The sequence below is a fragment of the Nicotiana tabacum genome, chromosome 15 (assembly GCF_000715075.1).
Source record: "Nicotiana tabacum cultivar K326 chromosome 15, ASM71507v2, whole genome shotgun sequence".
NCBI lineage: Eukaryota > Viridiplantae > Streptophyta > Magnoliopsida > Solanales > Solanaceae > Nicotiana > Nicotiana tabacum.
Genome location: NC_134094.1, coordinates 117,850,945 through 117,874,250, shown reverse-complemented (window position 1 = coordinate 117,874,250; position 23,306 = coordinate 117,850,945). Strand labels below are relative to the sequence as shown.

The window sequence follows — 23,306 nt, the reverse complement described above, 5'->3', positions numbered from 1 at the left end:
CCAATTTGGCTTTCTCAAGCTCAAATGAGCATCAAACAAAATAGTTGATATGGCTCAAGTCCCTCTTTCTCAAGTAGAGAATAAGTCAAAAAGGCATGAATCAATATTTGCAACCATTAATTCTAAAATTGAAGCATGAACTAGGCTAAATAATCAATACCCAATCACACACAAGCATTAAATTAAATAGTCATAAGGTTTCAAACTAGGGTTGGGTTATAACCCTAGTAAATATCTAGTTACTCATAGTGGGTATTGAAGAAAATAAAGAAGAAATACAAATAAAACTCATAATCAAAGATTAAATTGATGAAGTATAATGTTTAAACACTAAAATAATCAAAAACTTCCTAAAATTGCTAAAGGTAACGGCTACATGAACTTTCTACTTCGAAACTTGACCTAAAATTGTGAAACTCGTCTATTTATAGTGGGCTAGAATTCGCTTACAAAAATGCTCCTCCGGAGGTTCTACGGCCACAAAATTCCATGCGCGGTCCGCAAATTTCTTCAGCTGGTAGGAGAGTGGGTTTTGCAGCCACACATTTCTGGATTGCGGCTGTGAAGAAACTTCTACGTCCGCACAATTCTTGTGCGGTCCGCACTTCAGCAAGGCATCACGACTTGGTCTTTTTGCATATTCTCTGAACTTTGAATTTTTGTCAGTGAAAGCCCTTTCTGCGGCCGCACATTGGTCAATATTCTGTTGGGTTCTGTTGCTTGGTTTGCGGCCGCAGATGAATTTTCACGGTCCGTAATTTCTTCTGCGGTTCGCATTTCTTTGCCTCTGTGTCTTTTAATGCCTTATGATTCGGAACACTCCTTTTTGAGTCAGATTTCATCATGGTAGACCAAACTTCCAACATTCATGCAATTTGTACAATTTTATTAGTTTCGGGAATACAAATTAATACTTTCAAACTAAAACCAAAGCAAAAATGTGATAATAAGAAGTCAAAATCCCCACTTATCAGTCAGTGACTTCATAGAGCTAGAAATTGAATCTCCACTAGCTCAACCCAATAGTTCTAAAGTGGAGGAGGTGGAGAAGGTGCAAAATATTGAACTAGATGATAATATTAATGTACATATGCAGCATCAACCATATAGCATTGCAACAGGCAGAGAGAAGAGAGTGATCAACCGACCGCAAAGGTTTGCAAACATAGTTGATTGGAATCTTCTTGGATATACAAATCATGTGGGATTTACTTTGGCAGTTGCAGAGACCGTTGATGCGTTTGAGTATTATAGCTATCCAGAAGCTATTCAAAATATAGAACCAAATCGACGGATTAGTGTTATGGCTAAAGAGATTAAGTCTCTTAATAAGTTTAGGCGTTGCCTAGACTTAGCTGATGTATGCGGTAATGGGTAGAGCCCTTGCGAGGGAGGGCAATGTAGAGAGACGTTGCTCCTGTTGATAAAGAGAATTCAAGCCAATGAGAAGATTTGTTATTTTGTGGCTTGAATTATTTTCTTGTATTTTTAGGAAACCCATAATCCCTATAGGTTCGGGAAAACCCATTGTCCTAATAGATTTGGGAAACCTTTGTCTTATAGGTTGGGACTATTTGGGATCCATATATATGGGTTGTAGTTGGAGATTCTAGAGAATGTACAGTGTTTTTCTTCTCATTCATAGTGGAAAACTCTCTCTGCTTCTGCCCCAAGGATTAAGCTTAGCCGAACCTCGTTAAATCCTTGTGTTGATTTTTCTTTTCTATTTACTTTGTGTGTTATTGTGCTAGTTAACCCACGATCTTCCGCAACATATTATCAATTTATAATGCTAAAGAATTTCATCTATTATTATTATTATTGTCAATATTTAATATATAATTTTTTTTTTAAAATTAGTTTTACTCGTCATCTAAAATTATTTTTTAGAAAATGATTGTTTCGAAAAATAATTTTTGAGAAATTCCTTGAAAAAGATAAGTTCCACCATTTTCTAAGACTAGTCTTAGGGTACGCGCTTTGTGCGTGTTTCCTATATCAATAAACATATTGTCTTAAAAAATTTAAATAAATAGCATTAGACAAAGTGTTTGAGATACAAAAAAGTGAGTTCCTTAAATTGATAGAATGTTAATTCCACTTTAGCTAGTTCGATAAAAGAATAAATTTTGCATCAAAGAAGTTTTTAAAATTATGTGAAATATCTTATAAAAATTATTAAGTACTTATTTTTGTATCAAACATCGAAAACAAAAAAGTAACACAAAACTACTTACCACAATTCATCAAAGATTTGGAAAATAACATAAATTTAAAAAATCTTGGTCTTTTTGAGATTTGGGAATGATATATTTGCCCTATGACTCTTAGAGAAAAGGTACATGTGACTAAAGTCTAAGAATGATTAATATTAAATTCATATTTTACAACAAACAGCTAAATGCATTCAACTCATATAGAATATAATTTGTTTTCTACTGTTTCATCTTATTGTTTCAAGTTTGCACTTTTTATCGATTTGACTCTTAATATTATACTATAACTGATTTTTGCTCTATTTCTTATTCTTTGACCGTTAATGCTCTCCTTATGGAACAAATATATGTATCCTAGGAGTTTTTTCCATTTGAAAAATACTTTTATTTATATGATGACTTTGGGAGAAAATTGAATTGCATTCATTTGCTACTTAGTAATTTAATTATTTATTTTAATCATTAAAATAAGGTGGGTAGTTCTTGGAGGGAAGGAGCCGAGGGTCTATCGGAAATAGTCTCTCTACCCCAGGGTAAGGGTAAAGTCTATGTACACACTACCCTCCCCAGACCCCACTAGTTGGATTATACTGGGTTGTTGTTGTTGTTGTTGTTGTTGTTGTTGTATTTTAAACATTAAAGAAAATATTTTTTTCATTAAGTTAAAGTAATATTAACTCATCTCAAGTTTTACTATTTAGCTATAATTACAATTTGAGATAATCTCGAAAACTTCCCTCTGAGATTCTCTTTATAAGGCAATTTTTTATTGTAGTTTAAGAATTAAGCTCATCTTTCTTTTTATTTTTATTTTTTATAACGAAACAAAATTCACATGATAAAATCTAATAACATTTATATAATGTCCAAATTTCCCTTCAATGGGATTAAATTTTAAATAGTAAATTTAGTAACACAAAATTCTTTATGTGAGTTCAAATGAAAAGTATTTGCACTTCCAAAATGATAAAACGGAAAATACAACTCTTTCATCTCATGCTCGAATTTTTACATATTCCACGGTTCATGTTGCATACTTATTTACCTAAACTGAATATTGATCTTTAGAAATGAGATAAATTAATCTTCTTTCTATTCGATTATTCATTTTAATTTCTTTATTAATATTATAAATACCTGAACTATGTCATATTATAAAAGATATTAGAAGGAAAGTAGCCCAAAAATTATAAGAAACTAAAGCAAACATTTCAAACCCAATTTTAAAATTGAATCCTACTTTTTTACTTACAACATGTAAAAAAATACTTAGATAAACTTGTCGAAAAATAAATTGGCTAATACCATTTAAATTTTCAAGAGAATTCAATTAAAGGAAAAAAAATTACAATTATTATTCTTCAATTTTTATTAATAATTCGATGTTCCTTTTTATTTTGCCAAATATAATGAGTATTTTACTTTTGTGTTACATGTAGCTTAACTATGTCTATTTCTAGTAGCTTCAAAGTAGCGCTAATTAAACGAAAAAAGGTAGTACAACTATGAGTTCTTAATTTTTATGTTTTGAATGATAAAAAAATTTATAGTGTATTCTAACTTTAATATTAATGAGTTTTAGATAAGGAAATCTATATAAAATAAAGTTTTAATTGCTTTTAGAATACTAAATATTAGGCTTCTCTACATAATTCAAGTATGGAAAAATTTAGTAATCAGAATTATAGTTTATTTCAATGTCCAAGAAATTAGATAAATGACCATTATACATATTAGAAAAATATTTAAATTATTATTTTATCCACTGTGAACATCTATTTTTAAAGGGTCAAAAAGGCGAACGACATTTCGTAAAGGCCTTCGTGCTTTTAATATAGTATATATGCATATGAATAGATAACATTTTTCACATGATATATATTTTAAGGAAATCATTTTCCCCCATATCTAAGGGAACGGTTTGGATTTAGGGTCTATTTGGTCCGGAAAATATTTTTAAGTTCTTACGTTTTGTTGGTCAAAATATTTTCTTTAAGAAAACAAGTTCCTTAAAAATCAAGAAAATGACTCTCCTCATGGGAGTATAGAAAATAAGTCTCCGTAAGGGGCATCCTACGCTACGTATAAAAAAAAAGTAGGTGATTTTTTCCCACTGGCTTAAGTTTTGATAATAAAGTTAATAAGTAATGGATTAACGGGAGATAGCAAGTAACCCAATGGAATAATTGAAATACGCACAACTTATGTCTAAAAGTTATCATTATAAACAAAAGTTATGCTCTTAGTTTCAATTTATTTTAGATCACTAGTATTAGAATGTATATTAAAATTCCTTAAGTGATTATGTAGTTGACAATTTCAAAGACTTTAAGAGGATTTTGATTATGTAGTCGACAATTATTGTACGAGTCTTTTTCGTCTTTCTTATTTCTCATATTTTCTTGTAACATTTACTTCTTCTTCCGCTTTTTATGTTGCCTGAGAACATAAAAGAAGCAAGAATAATTTAAATTACAATTTCTTCTCACAAAAAGACTGTATGTCAAATTCCAAAATCACTCCTAAAATTAATATTTCTCTTTTAGGTTTAACTTTTTCCAGGTGTAATGACTTGGAAAAGGGTAATACTATACAATTATACAGCCAATTAATGCTGCTATTTTTACCAGTGGACAGTTAAGAAAACTGGTGGGATCTAGCTAATAACGTAAAATTAGATTAATGTTTTAAAATAATTTCTTATCATCACTGATTAATTGTAGGTTTCAGTAACCATCTGCAACAAACTTGCCAGATTGTCAAACATTGGACAGATATATTGCATTTGGTCCTCTTTGCACGATCATAAATAATAAATGGTGGATCTTTGGTAATAACTAGAGAAAAGAAATGTAAACATAGCTGATCATGTGAGTTTTAACTTTTATTTGCAAGTATATAATCGGTTCAATATAATTAAGTTTGAATAAAAAGAGAAAGATTGTAATAGGTTGACTACTAGTTTAAAAATAATCAAACTATGATGAACTATCTGAATATACTGAATGAGTTTATATAAAGCGAAATAGATTATTCGCATAATTGTTCCCAACTAGTTACAGATTGAGGAGTTGTAAATTGATGAATAATTTTTAAAAAATCAATTATGGAAAAAAATTGGATGTTGAAAGAGTTTGATGGATCGAATGAAATTTGATTATTCATATATAAATATAAGGACATAAAAATAAAAATAAATTTGTAAAAGGTAACAAGATCAATTGATTTTGTCCATAGTTGATTGATTGAGTCAAATTATAAGTAGTGTACATTATATTGCTACTGTAAAATGAGTTAACTTTTTTACAAAGGAAGAAGAAAAAATTAAAGATCCTAACTTTAAGAAGAAAAAAAAGGAATATGAGAGGGAAAACACGGTCCCGATAGTACAGGTAAACTGAAGAAATATTTGTCACCTTGTGTATCTGCATTTCATTTAATAAGATAATGATATTTTGGGGGGGACAACTCTGCCACTTTTTGCCTACCCCTCCTCCCCTAGTGTGGGGGGTGGGGCGTATGTCACCCTTGGAGGGTGAGGGGTGGATGTTGAATTGACATACTATAAGTATATGCATAATATTGAAACTTGACCATTGCCAAGTCCCAGAGACAAACAACAGATACTATAAACATTATTATTCTAACTTATTGTATAGAAATTATGGGAAGAAAGCCTTGTTGTTCTAAAGAAGGATTAAACAAAGGGGCATGGACTCCTATGGAGGATAAAATTCTAATAGATTATATCAAAGTAAATGGTGAAGGGAAATGGAGAAATCTTCCCAAAAGAGCTGGTGAGCTTTACCTTTTTTAATTTTTATTTATTTATTTATTACTATAGTAGTATTTGTTTTGAGTTGCAAAATGATTTTGAATAAATAACAGGTCTTAAAAGATGTGGAAAGAGTTGCAGACTAAGGTGGCTGAATTATCTAAGGCCAGACATTAAGAGGGGAAATATAACTCCAGATGAAGAAGATCTCATTATCAGACTTCATAAACTTCTTGGAAATAGGTCATTCCTTTGCTCATATATGTTCCTTCAATATTCAATCTTTTCTAACTTACCCTAAAACCAAATGTAGTGACTAGCTGTGGATGAATCCATATCGTCTTAGACTTGACCTGTATTTATATATAGTTACGATATTTTCGATATTTTACACTCACTGACTCAAAATTTTAGATTTGTCTCATCCAAAAACAGATAATAAAGAAATGAGGAATATACATAAACACATTGCATTTTTCGTTGGGTGTGATATAATATATGAATATTGACAATTGGTGCAGATGGTCTCTGATAGCTGGAAGGTTACCAGAACGAACAGACAATGAAATCAAGAATTATTGGAACACAAACATCGGCAAAAAACTACAACAAGGAGTTGCTCCTGGTCAGCCAAACCGCATAATATCTTCCATTAATCGTCAGCGCCCTCGTTCTAGTCATGCCAAATCTTCCAAGTCCGACCCAGTTACCCAACCAAACAAAAATAATCAAGAACACACAGTTCCTAATCAGGATTCACAGTATTTGCTAACAGACGTTGGATTCGGAGGATCATCGTCTTCTTCATCCCCGTGTTTGGTTATCCGCACAAAGGCAATTAGGTGCACTAAAGTTTTTATTACTCCTCCTCCTACTAGTAGTTCGGTTGCTGAGCCACAGAATGTTGATCAGTCTCACAATGAGATTGCTCAAAGGGCTAGTAATTCTCACTCAGTCTTCCCACCTTGCACCAGGAATCCCGTTGAGTTCTTACGCTTTCATGTTGACAACTCAATTCTTGATAATGATAACGATGACAAGGTAATGGCGGAGGATTTGACAATAGAAAATGCAAATACTATTGTAGCATCGTCCTCATCATCGTCATCATTATCAGTGTCATCTTTGTCCGAGCAGCAACAACCAATATCAGGATCAACACCAACTTTCTCTGGAGAATTGGAAAATTATAACTTTAATTTTATGTTTGGTTTTGATATGGACGATCCTTTTCTTTCTGAGCTTCTAAATGCACCTGATATATGTGAAAACTTGGAGAATACAACTACTGTTGGAGATAGTTGCAGCAAAAACGAAAAGGAAAGGAGCTATTTCCCTTCGAATTATAGTCAAACAACATTGTTCGCAGAAGATACGCAACACAACGATTTGGAACTTTGGATTAATGGGTTCTCCTCTTGATTAATTGTTGATTTGGCATGCATGATCATGAGATGTTGATGTTGATGATGAACTGGTTTCAACATGACTCGTAATTATGCACTCATGTTGTTTTTAGTGTCAGATTTAGAATTCAGAATCAGCGAATTCTGTAATTTATATATGTATTTATTGTTATTTCTTTTCATATTTGTATAAGATGACCTACTGCGTCTTCTCTAAATCCGTTACTGACAAATTTAGTAGCTAAACAAAAAAATCCATTGTTAATCCTACTTAGTGACTATTTAACGACAGATTATCAAAAAATTATGTTAGCTACGAACGATTTGGCGACAAAGTTCATAGCTAATTCGTAAATCAATTGTATCATGCACGTAATGCTTTCAGTTGATTTGAATTAATGTGATTTATGGTAGTGGGGATTGGACAACCTTTCAAGATTATATTTCTTATCGAGTCATTAAGACTAATAAATCATATCTCTGTTTACATTTCTAAAACTAGCCTTAGATCAATTCTTGGTTCTTCTTCCTTTAATGTCTCGGTTTCTGCATCTTTATAGTACTATTTTCTAGTTAAGGTTGGGTTTTTCCTTAGTTTCTGAAAATGGGAAAGGCCTCTTAAACATATTTGGCAACATGGGACCATATGAGATGCGATTGATGTTGTCTTCGTAATTAGTGTACATGAAGGTTAGTTTCATACAGGAATATATAATGTGATTTTGGTCTATAGGATTTAGACGTACGTAGAACAAATTTAGATAAGCATTGAGCGAGCTCCCACAACTAAACTCATTTTCCCTTTTTTTTTGGAACTTTTTTCGGCAAGCGTCCATGACTTTAAATCTTGAATCTGTCACTGGTCAGATCTCGTAAAGTTAAAATTTTAGCTCTGCCTTTATAGATACCTACTACTCTCGCTGGCACAAATACCGACAATTCTGCCCACCAAAACTAGAGTTTAATTCATTCTTTGTTATGTGTGGAACAAATTTCTTAACTTATCTCACCAAGGTCTTATCGTCCCTCAATTGATACAAGTTTAGCAGTAGTGGGTGTTGAGATTAAATGATTGGTGAATAAGAAATGGAGAGAAGAAAGTGGAGGGAAAGTGAGCTCCCTTTTGCTTTGGAAAGAGTAAAGTGTCTCTTATTGGTGGTAGAAAGAAAAGTGAATGTGCTTATATTGAGAAAACACTTCTCTTGGTGTTAAATGGGTTGGAAAGAAAGTAAGTCTCGCGTCGTTGTCGTCGTTTGCTCGGCTTCGGCTTCGGTCAAAGATTGATTGATTAATCTTTTTGGACAAAATAATGTTCCCACCTGTTCCAGCAGCCATGGCTGTTTCTGAAAGATTGCAAACCTTTTTAGAAGCAGTGCCAGAAAATGGCTATAAATATGGCTTGATCTCAGAATCTTTCCTTGCGAAATTTTCTAATCTTCTTCGTCTTCTTCTGCACAAAATTTTTCAGTGTGTTTTACAACCATTGAGTGGTTAGCAGTTCATCAGTGTTTTTCGTACCAATACACTAGTGAGTTAAATCGTTCTATCCTGGGAGGATAATATTCCAACACATCGGGTACTTGAATGAAATAATTTCCTTAAGGACACATTGTGCATTCAGTGGGCTCGATTTATTCCGAAATTATTTTCAGATATTATTTTGACATTCTGTTGCTGCTAACTTTCTGTTTCTGTTTTCTGTTTCAGAAAGTTTACTGTTTCATTATTCATTATAGTAATACAGATTGGCTAACAATCTTAAGAAATTATTATTTTTTTTTATTATAATCTGTATTCTATTTTTGGAGATTAAAACATGTGTGGATTTCTACTCCTTCTAAATTTTTCTATTCTGATTTGAAGATATAAAAAGTTCATCGGAGTATTAAAATTCAGAAAACTATTTGAAAAACATAAAAACTTTATCGTTTTCTGTGAAATATTATATAAAAACTTTGGTTTTTATTTATTAAACGTATTATTTATCATTAATTATAGTACTGTTTATTGTTCTATTTTTTGCCATTAATTGAACTCTTCTGTTGTTGACAGTGAAAAATGGCAACTGATAATGAAAATCCTTTTGCGACTGTTGTGGCAACGACGACAGCCTCGTCAAGCCGAACTGATGGGCCATCGGCCGAGAAACCGGGGAAATTTTCTGGAGACAACTTCAAATGATGGCAACAAAGGGTGTTTTTCTGGCTTACCACACTTGGTATGCAGAAGTTCACCAGTGAAGACCCTCCAGTGCCTGCCGCCGACATGCCGGACAATGAGAAGTTTATGATTGTTAAGGTGTGGAAACATGCAGACTTTCTTTGCAAAGGCTACATCCTAAGTGTTTTGGAGGATGACTTGTACAATGTCTACATTGCTATGAAAACTTCGAAAGAATTATGTGACGCACTTGAGAAGAAGTACAAGACTGAAGATGTGTGTTTGAAAAAGTTTGTGGTTGCCAAGTTTCTAGACTATAAAATGATAGACAACAAAACTGTTGGACCCCAAGTTCAAGAGCTTCAACTTATTTTTCATGACATTATTATTGAAGGTATGGCAGTGAATGAAGTATTTCAAGTGGCTGCAATGATTGAAAAATTACCTCCTTCGTGGAGAGATTTCAAAAACTATCTTAAGCACAAGCGCAAAGAAATGAAGTTGGAAGATCTTGTGATTCATCTCAAGATTGAAGAAGACAACAAAGTAACCGAGAAGAAGTATCGTGGAAATTCAACGATTATGGGAGCTAATATCGTTAAGGAGACTGCTCCAAAAAGTAAGAAGAGGAAGAGATCTTCTGGACAGACTAAAGAGCAAAACAAGAAGAAATTCAAGGGCAACTGCTATAATTGTGGAAAAGCTAGTCACAAAGCCCCTGATTGTCGTCTCCCGAAAAAGAATAAGAAAAAAGGACAAGCCAACATAGTGGAGAAGAATGATGACATCGATGATCTGTGTGCAATGCTTTCGGAATGCAACCTAGTTGAAAATCCGAAGGAGTGGTGGATTGACTCTGGAGCCACTCGACATGTTTGTGCTGTCAAAGAAGCATTTGCGACTTACTCTACTGCTGGTCCCGAAGAAAAGCTTTCCATGGGAAATACTGCAACAACCATGATTGAGGGTTATGGGAAGATATTCCTAAAGTTGACTTCCGGCAAGGTGTTAATGCTCAACAACGTTCTTCATGTTCCTACTATTAGAAAGAATTTAGTTTCAACTTCTTTACTTGTTAAGAATGGATTCAAATGTGTATTTGTATCTGACAAAGTTGTTGTAAGCAAGAATGAAATGTATGTTGGAAAGGGCTACCTCACAGAGGGTCTTTTCAAACTCAATGTAATGGTTGTTGATAGTATTAATAAAATTTCAGCTTCTTCTTATTTATTGGAGTCAAATGATATATGGCATATTCATTTAGGACATGTCAATTACAAAACCTTGTGGAAGTTAATTAATTTAGAAGTATTACCTAGATTTGAGTGTAATAAATTAAAATGTCAAATATGTGTTGAATCTAAGTTTGTAGAACATCCTTATAAGTCTGTTGAAAGGAATTCAAATCCTTTAGACTTAATTCATACTGACATTTTGTAATATGAAGTCAACACCATCTCAAGGTGGGAAAAAGTATTTTATAACTTTTATTGACGATTGTACTCGATATTGTTATGTTTATTTGCTTAATAGTAAGGATGAAGTAATTGAAGCATTTAAGCAATACAAGAATGAAGTGGAGAATCAATTGAGTAAAAAGATCAAAATGATTAGAAGTGATAGGGGTGGAGAATATGAATCTCTGTTTGCAGAAATATGTTTGGAACATAGAATTATTCATAAAACTACTGCCCCCTACATACCTCAATCCAATGGAATTGCAGAAAGGAAAAATCGGACATTAAAAAAATGATGAATTCTTTATTAATAAGTTCCGGGTTACTGTAAAGTTTGTGGGGGAAGGCTATCCTTACAGCTAACCGAATACTCAATAGAGTACCCCACAGCAAAACGCAATCTATTCCATATGAAAAATGGAAAGGAAGAAAACCCAACTTGAAATATTTCAAAGTGTGGGGGTGTTTAGCAAAGGTACAAGTACCTTTACCCAAAAGGATAAAAATCGGACCAAAAACTGTGGATTGCATTTTCATTGGATATGCTACAAACAGTAAAGCATGTTGGTTTTTGGTTCATAAATCTGATAATCCCGAAATTCATGTTAATACGGTAATTGAATCAGATAATGTTAAATTCTTTGAAAGCATCTATTCGTATAAAACTGAATGCAAGTCGTTAAGTGAAAGACCTAAATGACCACGGGAAGAACCAAAGGAAAATACTCCAAGTAATGAAGATCCAAGGTGTAGTAAACATCAAAGAACATCTACTTCCTTTTGGACTAGATTTTGTGACATTCTTGCTTGCAAATGAGCCTCAAACATTCAAAGCAGCTATGTCATCTTCTAATTTAGTATTTTTGAAAGAGGCAGTCAATAGCGAGATTCAATAAATTTTGGATAACAATACATAGGAATTGGTTGATCTTCCTCCAGGAAATAAGCCTTTAGGTTCGAAATGGATCTTTAAACGGAAAATGAAAGTTGATGGCATTATTGACAAATATAAGTCAAGACTTGTTGTCAAAGGTTACAGACAAAAGGAAGGCCTTGATTACTTTGACACTTACTCGCCAGTAACGAGGATAACATCTATTAGGGTGTTAGTGGCACCGACAGCCGTATATGGTCTTGAAATCCATCAAATGGATGTTAAAATAACTTTTTTAAATGGAGAATTGGAGGAAGAGATTTACATGAAACAACTTGAGGGTTTTGTTATTTCGGGGAAAGAAAAGAAAGTGTGCAAACTGGTTAAGTCTCTTTATGGACTTAAACAAGAACCCAAACAATGGCATGCCAAAATTTGACCAAACAATGTTGGCAAGAGGGTTTAAAATCAACGAGTGTGACAAATGTGTTTACATTAAAAACACTCCAGGTCATGAAGTCATTGTTTGTTTATATGTTGATGACATATTGATAATGAGGAAAAGTATGATAGATATAAATGCTACTAAGCGCATGTTGGCTAGAAAATTCGACATGAAAGACTTAGAAGTTGCTGATATGATCTTAGGAATCAGAATTTACAAGACTCCACAAGGTCTGGCATTATCACAGTCTCACTATATTGAAAAAGTATTTGACAAGTTCAAGTATTTGGATTTCAAGATTTCCAAGACTTCAATTGACGTGAGTTATGCACTTCACAAGAATGAAGGTGAAAGTGACTCACAACTGAATTACGCAAGAGTATTGAGAAATTTGATGTATATCATGAATTGTACGCGACCAGATATAGCATGTGCTATTAGCAAACTGAGTCGGTTTATAACTAATCCCAATCAAATACATTGGATGGCAATAAAATGAGTTTTGGGGTATTTGAAACATGCCCAAAATTATGCTTTGCATTATAACAAATATCCCTCCATGATCGAGGGATATAGTGATGCAAATTGGATAACCGGATCATCTGAAGTTAAATCCACGAGTGGATATGTTTTCACAATTGGGGGTGGAGCAGTCTCTTGGAAGTCATCCAAAAAAACGTGCATCGCCCGCTCTACAATGGAATCTGAATTCATAGCTTTAGAAAAGGCCGGTGAAGAAGCTGAATGGCTTCAGAATTTCTTAGAAGATATTCCATGTTGGCCCAAACCTTTGGCACCTATATGTATACATTATGATAGTCAAGCGGCAATAGGCAGGGAAGGGAGCGCTATGTATAACGAAAATCTCGTCACATTCGACGGAGACACGGTACCGTTAGACAACTACTCTCTAGTGGTGTTATCATGATTGACTACGTAAAGTCAAGAGATAACGTGTCAGATCCACTTACAAAAGGCCTATCCAGAGAGACAGTTGAAAGATCATCGAAGAGAATGAGGTTAAGGCCTAGGACAAGTCATCATGGTGGTAACTCTACCTAGCAGACTGGAGATCCCAAGATCTAGGTTCAAAGAGATCAAACAAAGTTATGAATGACTGTTCAACATTGTTAAATAACTCAACCCATTCTCGTGATTAAGACAATGTTCAGAAAATAGGGTAAAGTATTAAGGCTTTTTGATGAGTCAATAAAGCTTAAAGCTTTTTAATGATTTGCTAAGTCTGGCAGAAAATGTTCTGATAGTGTGTCTATAGGATTACACAATAACAAATCACATATGTGAATGTTAAGTGTAACCCGCTTCAAGGGGAATGAAAGTAAAGGCCCATTCTCTAAGAACTCATGAAACCAGGTGGTGTTCATGGCTGAAACGAATACAACCGTGAGAACCATAGATTGCTAAGGGTTGATTGTGTGACTTATGTTGTCTAGGTATAAAACAAAGCTCGACGGTTCAAAGATATCAAATCTACCGATTGACTAAGTATATCCGATATAAGTTCACTACGAAAAGTTCAAAGGCAAACCTAGTTATCCAGATACAATTAATCCTTGCATGTAAATCACACACTCGTCCGTGCATTCCTTTGTCTTATAGCCATTCCCCATTCATGTGGGGCATTGTTGGGATTAAATGATTGGTGAATGGGAAATTGAGGGAAGAAAATGGAGGGAAAGTGAGCTCCTTTTTGCTTTGGAAAGAGCAAAGTGTCCCTCATTGGTGGTGGAAAGAAAAGTGAATGTGCTTATATTGAGAAAACACTTATCTTGGTGTTAAATGGGTTGGAAAAAAAGTGTCACGACCCAAAACTTACTAGTCGTGATAGCACCTAACTCGACCCGCTAGATAAGTCAACTAACAGACAATACAATCCAAATGAAATTATAGGAAAATAGTGAAGAATTATCTGGACATTTACAAATTAACCCAAGAACTGGTAGTACAAATCATGAGCTTCTAAGACTTAGAATTTACAAAGCTGATATAAATAATTACACGATCTGTTTGAAAGCTACATAAACAGATTAACAAAATCTAAAGCCACCAAGGATAAGTGGCAGCTATATCCGAAATGCACGAACATCTTCAGGGTCAGCTCCCAATATCACCAGCAGCTCCGCTCCAAAAGTCTGCACGTAAGGTGCAAAAGTATAGTATGAGTACAACCGACCCCATGTACCTAGTAAGTATTTTGTCTAACCTCGTCGAAGTAGTGGCAGGGCTTTTAAGTAAAAAGATGCTCACGAATAAAAATCTATACCGAAATCTAACAATAGAAATATACTACAGTATAATTGTGATGACCCAAAATATAATTTTTAAATTTAATAAGTAATTCTATGTTCTAAGACATCGCAAAGTACCATTTATCATTCCTCGACTTGCGTGCACAGTCCGTACATTTTTTCGGAAAGTTTTTATGTGAAAAATGGATTAAAATGGGAAATAGAGCTTTAAAACTCAACTAAGTTGATTTTGATCAATATTTTGAGAAAATAGACCCGGATCAGTGTTTTAAACATTCCGGTAGGTCCGTATAGTGATTTGGGACTTGGGTGTAAGCCCGAAATCGAATTCCGAGGTCCCTAGCCCGAGTTATGGAATTTTGATGAAAAATTAAAAGCTTGAAAGCTTAATGATTTCTAAGAAATTACTGATGTTGGATTTATTGACCTCGGGTCCGTATTTTGGTTTCGGAGCTCGGTATAGGTCCACTATAATATTTATGACTTGTCTGCCGAATTTGGCGAGAATCATAGTTGATTTGACGTGATTCGGACGTCCGGTTGTAAAAATATAAGTTTTAAAGTTTTCTTGAAAACTTCCTTTGATTTGGTGTCCGATTCGTAGTTCTAGGTGTTATTTTGGCGATTAGATCGCGCAAGCAAGTTCGTATGATATTTTAGAACTTGTGTGCATGTTTGGTTTGGAGCCCCGAGGGCTCGGGTGAGTTTCGGATAGGCTACGGGATGTTTTGAACTTTGAAAATCTGGTATTTTGCTGTAGCAGGTGTTCTGGCATGTTCTTCTTCGCGTTCGCGAAGGTACTCTCGCAAACGCGAAGAGTAAATTGGGCAGCTGGATCTTTCTTCTTCGCGAACGCGAAGCGATGGGGGCATTACCCTTCACGAACGCGACCATCTCCTCGCGAACACGTAGTGTTAGGCACACCTGGGGGAGGGTCGATCATTCCTTCAGTGCGAACACGAGCTATGCCTCGCGAACGCGAAGGCCAGGGGGTGCTACTCATCACGAACGCGACAGGCCCTTCGCGAACGCGAAGAAGGCCTGACCCCTGTGACTTAAAACAGAACCAAAAACGGGATTTTTCTCATTTTTCACAAACCCTCAATTATAACTCGGCTTAGGGGCGATTTCAAAGGAGTTTTTCACGATTTCGGACTGGGTAAGTGTTCTTTATCATATAGTGATTGTATTTCACAAATCCATGTTTGTATTCATCATTTATTTTGGATTTAGATGGAAGAAATTGAAATTTTTGTAAAACCTTCCAAAAACGAAAAATTAAGATTTGAAGGTCCATTTGATATCGGAATTAGACAAATTTGGTATGGTTGAACTCCTATCGGAACGGGTGTTCGTATTTCGCGAGTTTTTCCGGGATTTGAGATATGGGTCCCACTACCGAATATTTTAATGAATTTCGGATTTTTATCCGAAAAATTTGTAAATTCATATGGAATTAATTCCTATGATTAGTATTGAATATATTGAATTGTTTGTGAATAGATTTGAAGCTTTTAGAGGCAAATTTAAAAGGAAAAGTTGTGGTTGAATAATTGATTAAAATTTGCAAAACGAGGTAAGTGTCAGGGTTAACCTTGACTTGAGGGAATAGAACCCTTAAATTGTTTGTTATGTGAATTGTATGTAAACGATGTATATGCGAGGTGACGAGTGTCTATACGTCGTCAAATTAATTGTTTGCCTGCTTACTTGAAAAATCATAACTTGTTTTTAATCATAAATTAATTGTTATAATAATTATTTCTCTCTTATTCTTTGCAAATATAAATTCTTGAATTCCTGCATTAATTGTTACATGCTATTTGAATTATGTGCCTTAATTGTTATTTGACATTTAGCATAATAAATATTAAATTGCCTATTTGCTCCCTGAGTTCCATAATAATTTGCTATTTGTCATTGTTTGCTTCATAATTAAACCATAATTATTGTATGCTTGTTGTCTTGTAATTTTATATTAATTGTTACATTTATTGGGAAAATTTCTTCTATAAGAATTGGTAAATGAAAATGTTGGAGAAGCGGGTTGCACGCCGCAACATGATTGATTATAATGAAAATATTGGAGGATCGGGTTGCACACCGCAACAGACTTATTAAAAGTCAATATTGGAGGATCGGGTTGCAGGATCGGGTTGCACGCCGCAATAGACTTGTTAAAAAGTTAATATTGGAGGATCGGGTTGCACGCCGCAACAGACTTGATTAAAATGAATATGTTGGAGGAACGGGTTGCACGCCGCAACAGAACAGAATGTGGATATAGTGTGAGAGCGGGTTGCACGCTGCAACAGAAATAATGGAAATGATAATTGGTTATGACTGCTGAGTTGCCTTTAATTATTATAAATGAATTACCTGATTTATTCCTATTATTATTATTGTTACTAATATTGCGTACAGATTAATGTTAGTGAACCGCCTTAGCCTCGTCACTACTTCGTCGAGCTTAGGCTCAACACTTACCAGTACATGGGGTCGGTTGTACTGATACTATACTCTGCACTTCTTGTGCAAATTTTGGAGTTGGTCCCAGCGGCGTACCATAGACTTGCTCGGATTTCAGCTATCAGAGGAGACTTGAGGTATAACTGGATGGCGTTCGCAGTTTTGAAGTCCCTGTCTATTGTACTTTAGCTGTGTGTTTATTTCCAGATAGCTTTATTTTATTCAGACCTTTATTTGTATTTATTCTAGAAGCTCGTGCACTTGTGAATGCAATTCTGGGATGGTATTTAGACACCGTTATTATTATGGATTATTTCAAAATCGCTTCCGCATTTGCTTTCTTGTTATTAATAAATTTAAAAATTATTTTAAAAACGGTTAATATTATTCTAACGTTTGCTTGCCTAGCAAGTGAAATGTTAGGCGCCATCACGGCCCGAAGGTGGGAAATTCGGGTTGTGACAGTTGGTATCAGAGCACTAGGTTACATAGGTCTCACGAGTCACGAGCAAGCTTAGTAGAGTCTGAAGGATCGGTACAGAGACGTCTGTACTTATCTCTCAGAGGCTATAAAGTTTAGGAACAATATCACTTCTTTCTTATTATGTCGTGCGATTTTATTCTATCATCGATGATTGAACTATTCTACTCTTATTCTCTCGCAGATGATGAGAACACGTAATATCTATACCGATGGACAGGGACCAGAACCTCCGGTGACAACTATGGCCAGGGGTAGAGGTCGAGGCCTAGGTCATGCTAGAGGCCGAGGCAGAAGCCGAGGTAGAGCTCAGTCCAGAGCTCGAGAAGCTGCACCTATTGAAGCACCTCAGATAGACCTTCAGGATGAGGTCCTAGTTAAGAATGTACCAGTTGGACCAGTTCAGGTCCCGGAAGGATTCATAGCCACTCCAGTGCTTCAGGATGCTCTAGTCCGATTGGTGAGTCTTACGGAGGGTGTGGCCCAGAATGGTACATTTCCAGTGGAACCAACCGTCTCACAGGCTGGGGGAGGAGCACAAACTCCCACTACTCCCGCTCCGGAGCAGATGGCTCCCCAGGATCAGGCTCCAGCAGCCCCGCCAGTTGTGGTAGTTCAGCCAGTTGTTGCGGCACAGACCGGTGATAGGCCCGCCATGTCTTTTGAGGCCTTATTGAGACTAGATAAGTTCACTAAGCTCTTTCCAGTTCACTTTAGTGGTACACCTTCTCAGGACCCACAGGATTATCTTGAACGCTGCCATGATGTGTTGCGGAACATGGGTATAGTTGAGACCAATGGGGTTGATTTTGTTGTATTCCAGATGACGGGTTTCGCCAAGAGGTGGTGGAGAGATTACGCATTGATCCGACCAGTCGGATCACCTGCACTTACCTGGGAGCAGTTCTCTTAGCTATTTCTGGAGAAGTTCATCCCTATCACACTGAGAGAGGAATTCCACAAGCAATTCGAGCGTCTACAATAGGGCAGTATGACTGTTACTCAGTATGAGTCCTATTTTGTGGATTTGGCCCGTCATGCTCTCCTTTTACTACCTACGGAGGGATGGAGAGTGAGGAGTTTCATTGAGGGATTCACTCACCCTATCAGACTTCATATGGCCAAGGAGACCAGAAGTGAGATTTCTTTTCAGGCGGCTGCTAATGTCACAAGGAGAATCGAGATGGTTCTTGCACAGGAAAGAGGGCAGAGGTCCGATAAGAGGCCTCGTCAGTTCGATGGTTACAGTGGTGCCTCGTCTGGAGGCCGAGGTAATTTTGGTAGGGTTCATCCTCCCAGACCATTTCATTCAGCACTTCATGTATCTCCCGGAGCTCAGTCTAGGCAAAAGAGTTATGCCGATTGTAAAGTTCGTGATACTGCATTCATGGTTGGAGAACGAATATTGCTCCGGGTTTCACCTATGAAAGGTGTAATGAGGTTCGGAAAGAAGGGCAAGTTGAGCCCTAGGTATATCGGACCCTTTGAAATTCTTGAAAGGGTGGGTGAAGTAGCCTACAGGCTTGCATTACCACCTAGTTTATCAGCGGTTCATCCGGTGTTCCATGTGTCTATGCTCCGAAAATATCATGGTGATCCAAAATGTCATATTTAAATTTATTAAGTAATTCTGTATTCTAAGACCTCAAAAAGCACCATTTATAATTCCTTACCTTGAGTGCGCAGTCCGTACATTTTTTCGGAAAGTTTTTATGTGAAAAATGGATTAAAATAGGAAATAGAGCTTTAAAACTCAACTAAGTTGACTTTGGTCAACATTTTGAGCAAATGGACCCGGATCAGTATTTTACAAATTTCGGTAGGTCCGTATCGTGATTTGGGACTTGGGCGTATGCCCGGAATCGAATTCCGAGGTTCCTAGCTCGAGTTTTGGAATTTTGATGAAAAATTAAAAGCTTGAAAGCTTAATGATTTCTAAGAAATTACTGATGTTGGATTTATTGACCTCGGGTCCGTATTTTGGTTTCGGAGCTCGGTATAGGTCCACTATAATATTTATGACTTGTCTGCCGAATTTGGCGAGAATCATAGTTGATTTGACGTGATTCGGACGTCCGGTTGTAAAAATATAAGTTTTAAAGTTTTCTTGAAAACTTCCTTTGATTTGGTGTCCGATTCGTAGTTCTAGGTGTTATTTTGGCGATTAGATCGCGCAAGCAAGTTCGTATGATATTTTAGAACTTGTGTGCATGTTTGGTTTGGAGCCCCGAGGGCTCGGGTGAGTTTCGGATAGGCTACGGGATGTTTTGAACTTTGAAAATCTGGTATTTTGCTGTAGCAGGTGTTCTGGCATGTTCTTCTTCGCGTTCGCGAAGGTACTCTCGCAAACGCGAAGAGTAAATTGGGCAGCTGGATCTTTCTTCTTCGCGAACGCGAAGCGATGAGGGCATTACCCTTCACGAACGCGACCATCTCCTCGCGAACACGTAGTGTTAGGCACACCTGGGGGAGGGTCGATCATTCCTTCAGTGCGAACACGAGCTATGCCTCGCGAACGCGAAGGCCAGGGGGTGCTACTCATCACGAACGCGACAGGCCCTTCGCGAACGCGAAGAAGGCCTGACCCCTGTGACTTAAAACAGAACCAAAAACGAGATTTTTCTCATTTTTCACAAACCCTCAATTATAACTCGGCTTAGGGGCAATTTCAAAGGAGGTTTTCACGATTTCTGACTGGGTAAGTGTTCTTTATCATATAGTGATTGTATTTCACAAATCCATGTCTATATTCATCATTTATTTCAGATTTAGATGGAAAAAATTGGAATTTTTGTAAAACTTTCCAAAAACGAAAAATTAAGATTTGAAGGTCCATTTGATATCGGAATTAGACAAATTTGGTATGGTTGAACTCATATCGGAACGGGTGTTCGGTTTTTGCGAGTTTTTCTGGGATTTGAGACGTGGCTCCCATTGCAGAATATTTTAATGAATTTCATATTTTTATCCGGTAAATTTATAAATTCATATGGAATTAATTCCTATGATTAGTATTGAATATATTAAATTATTTGTGAATAGATTTGAAGCTTTCGGAGGCAAATTTAAAAGGAAAAGCTGTGGTTGAATAATTGATTGGAATTTGCAAAGCGAGTTAAGTGTCGGGGTTAACCTTGACTTGAGGGAATAGAACCCTTAAATTGTTTGTTATGTGAATTGCATGTAAACGACGTATAGGCGATGTGACGAGTGTCTATACGTCGTCAAATTAATTGTTTGCTTGCTTACTTGAAAATCATAAATTATTTTTAATCATAAATTAATTATTATAATAATTGTTTCTCTTTTATTCTTTGCAAATATAAATTCTTGAATTCCTGCATTAATTGTTACTTGTTATTTTAATTATGTGCCTTAATTGTTATTTGACATTTAGCATAATAAATATTAAACTGCCTATTTGCTCCCTGATTTCCATAATAATTGGCTATTTGTCATTGTTTGCTTCATAATTAAACCATAATTATTGTATGCTTGTTGTCTTGTAATTTTATATTAATTGTTATATTTATTGGGAAAATTTCTTCTATAAGAATTGGTAAATAAAAATGTTGGATGAGCGGGTTGCACGCCGCAACAGGATTGATTATAATGAAAATATTGGAGGATCGGATTGCACGCCGCAACAGACTTATTAAAAGTCAATATTGGAGGATCGGGTTGCATGCCCCAACAAACTTATTAAAAGTCAATATTGGAGGATCGGGTTGCACGCCGCAACAGACTTCTTAAAAGTCAATATTGGAGGATCGGGTTGCACGCCGCAACAGACTTCTTAAAAGTCAATATTGGAGGATCGGGTTACACGCCGCAACAGACTTGTTAAAAAGTTAATATTGGAGGATCGGGTTGCACGCCGCAGCAGACTTGATTAAAATGAATATGTTGGAGGAGCGAGTTGCACGCCGCAACATAACTGAATGTGGATATATTGTGAGAGCGGGTTGCACGCTGCAAAAGAAATAATGGAAATGATAATTGGTTATGGCTGCTAAGTTGCCTTCAATTATTATAAATGAATTACCTGATTTATTCCTATTATTGTTGTTGTTACTAATATTGCATATAGGTTAATGTAAGTGAACCGCCTTAGCCTCGTCACTACTTCGTCGAGGTTAGGCTCAGCACTTACCAGTACATGGGGTCAGTTATACTGATACTACACTCTGCACTTCTTGTGCAGATTTTGGAGTTGGTCCTAGCGGCGTACCATAGACTTGCTCGGATTTCAGCTATCAGAGGAGACTTGAGGTATAACTGCATGGCGTTCGCAGTTCTGAAGTCCCCGTCTAATGTACTTTAGCTGTGTGTTTATTTCCAGACAGCTTTATTTTATTCAGACCTTTATTTGTATTTATTCTAGAAACTCATATACTTGTGACACCAATTCTGGAATGGTATTTAGACACCGTTATGATTATGGATTATTTCAAAATTGCTTCCGCATTTGCTTCCTTGTTATTAATAAATTTAAAAACTATTTTAAAAATGGTTAATATTATTCTAACGTTGGCTTGCCTAGCAAGTGAAATGTTAGGCGCCATCACGGTCCGAAGGTGGAAAATGACAATAACAGTATAGAGTACACGAAACGAATGTACAAAACAAAAACAGAGTACAAGAAGAGATCACAATTCAATAGTTTCCAATATCTCAACCAATCTTTTCCTTAGAGCGAAAAGAATAAACCATCATAGTCACCCCATAACTTTCATAACGTGAGGAATATACTCTGATATCAAGTCAATTGCACGGCAACACCCTTCATGCATTTATCTCATCCTCACCAAATATGCATACAACAGTACCAACCGGATGACAGAAATACCGATAGCAGTAATGACAAAGTCGAAAATAAGCTAGTAGCAATAATGAACGAGAAAGTACATAAGGGCATCAGTAACAGACTAGGCGGAATGCATAGAGGTGATGACAACAATGAGGAAAAGGAATGTAACTTCAACTAACTAGTATGGTGGACGCATAAATACAAATATAACGAATAAGAGGCAAACACATGATCTTTATGTGTTAACAAGTAGAAGCATGAATGACTAATACCGTAGAAGGCATGTACTAAGTGCAACCAAAATAGATACGACAAAGATATAATTATGACAGCAGGAAGTAGGCATGGTATTTGCAAGTTTAGAAAGTAGAAGGCATGAGTGACACAATAACAAATAAGGTAAAGAACAAGAACAGGGCATTAATGACAAGTCACATAAGAACCATAAATACAACAATAACAACTCAATGTAATGACATGAATGTATACACAAAGGAAATATATCACAACATAATGCATGTTCATCGTCCTCACCTGCACGGAAACACCCATCGTGCCATGAACTCATGATAATTTAAAGCATGATAATATAAATGAAATGGCACGGCGTCACCCTTCGTGCTTTACACTCACATAACATGGCACGGCATCACCCTTCGTGCTTTTACTCACAAATGATATGGCATGGCATCACCCTCTGTGCTTTTACTCTCAATAATATGGCACGACATCACCCTTCGTGCTTTTACTCTAAATAATATGGCATGATATCACCCTTCGTGCTTTTACTCTCAATAATATGGCACGTCATCACCCTTCATGCTTTACACACTCTCTCACATGATAATGTATAAACAAAGGCACGACATCACCCTTCGTGCTTTACACTCTTCCTTACCAAGCATATGTATATCAATGACAAACAAGGCAGGAATCATAAATA

The 23,306-nt window shown here is 35.9% G+C and overlaps 1 protein-coding gene and 1 pseudogene across 1 annotated transcript; both read left to right on the top strand.

Moving 5' to 3' along the window:
* Window positions 1-5,804: 5,804 nt before the first annotated feature.
* On the top strand, window positions 5,805-7,626 carry LOC107773379 (transcription factor MYB123-like). The gene is made up of 3 exons (XM_016592803.2): window positions 5,805-6,013; window positions 6,105-6,234; window positions 6,513-7,626. Exons 1-3 carry the CDS (start codon window positions 5,881-5,883, stop codon window positions 7,411-7,413), a joined length of 1,164 nt encoding a protein of 387 aa, XP_016448289.1. The 5' UTR covers window positions 5,805-5,880; the 3' UTR covers window positions 7,414-7,626.
* Window positions 7,627-8,730: 1,104 nt separating this feature from the next.
* On the top strand, window positions 8,731-11,377 carry LOC142169817 (uncharacterized; annotated as a pseudogene).
* Window positions 11,378-23,306: the final 11,929 nt, after the last annotated feature.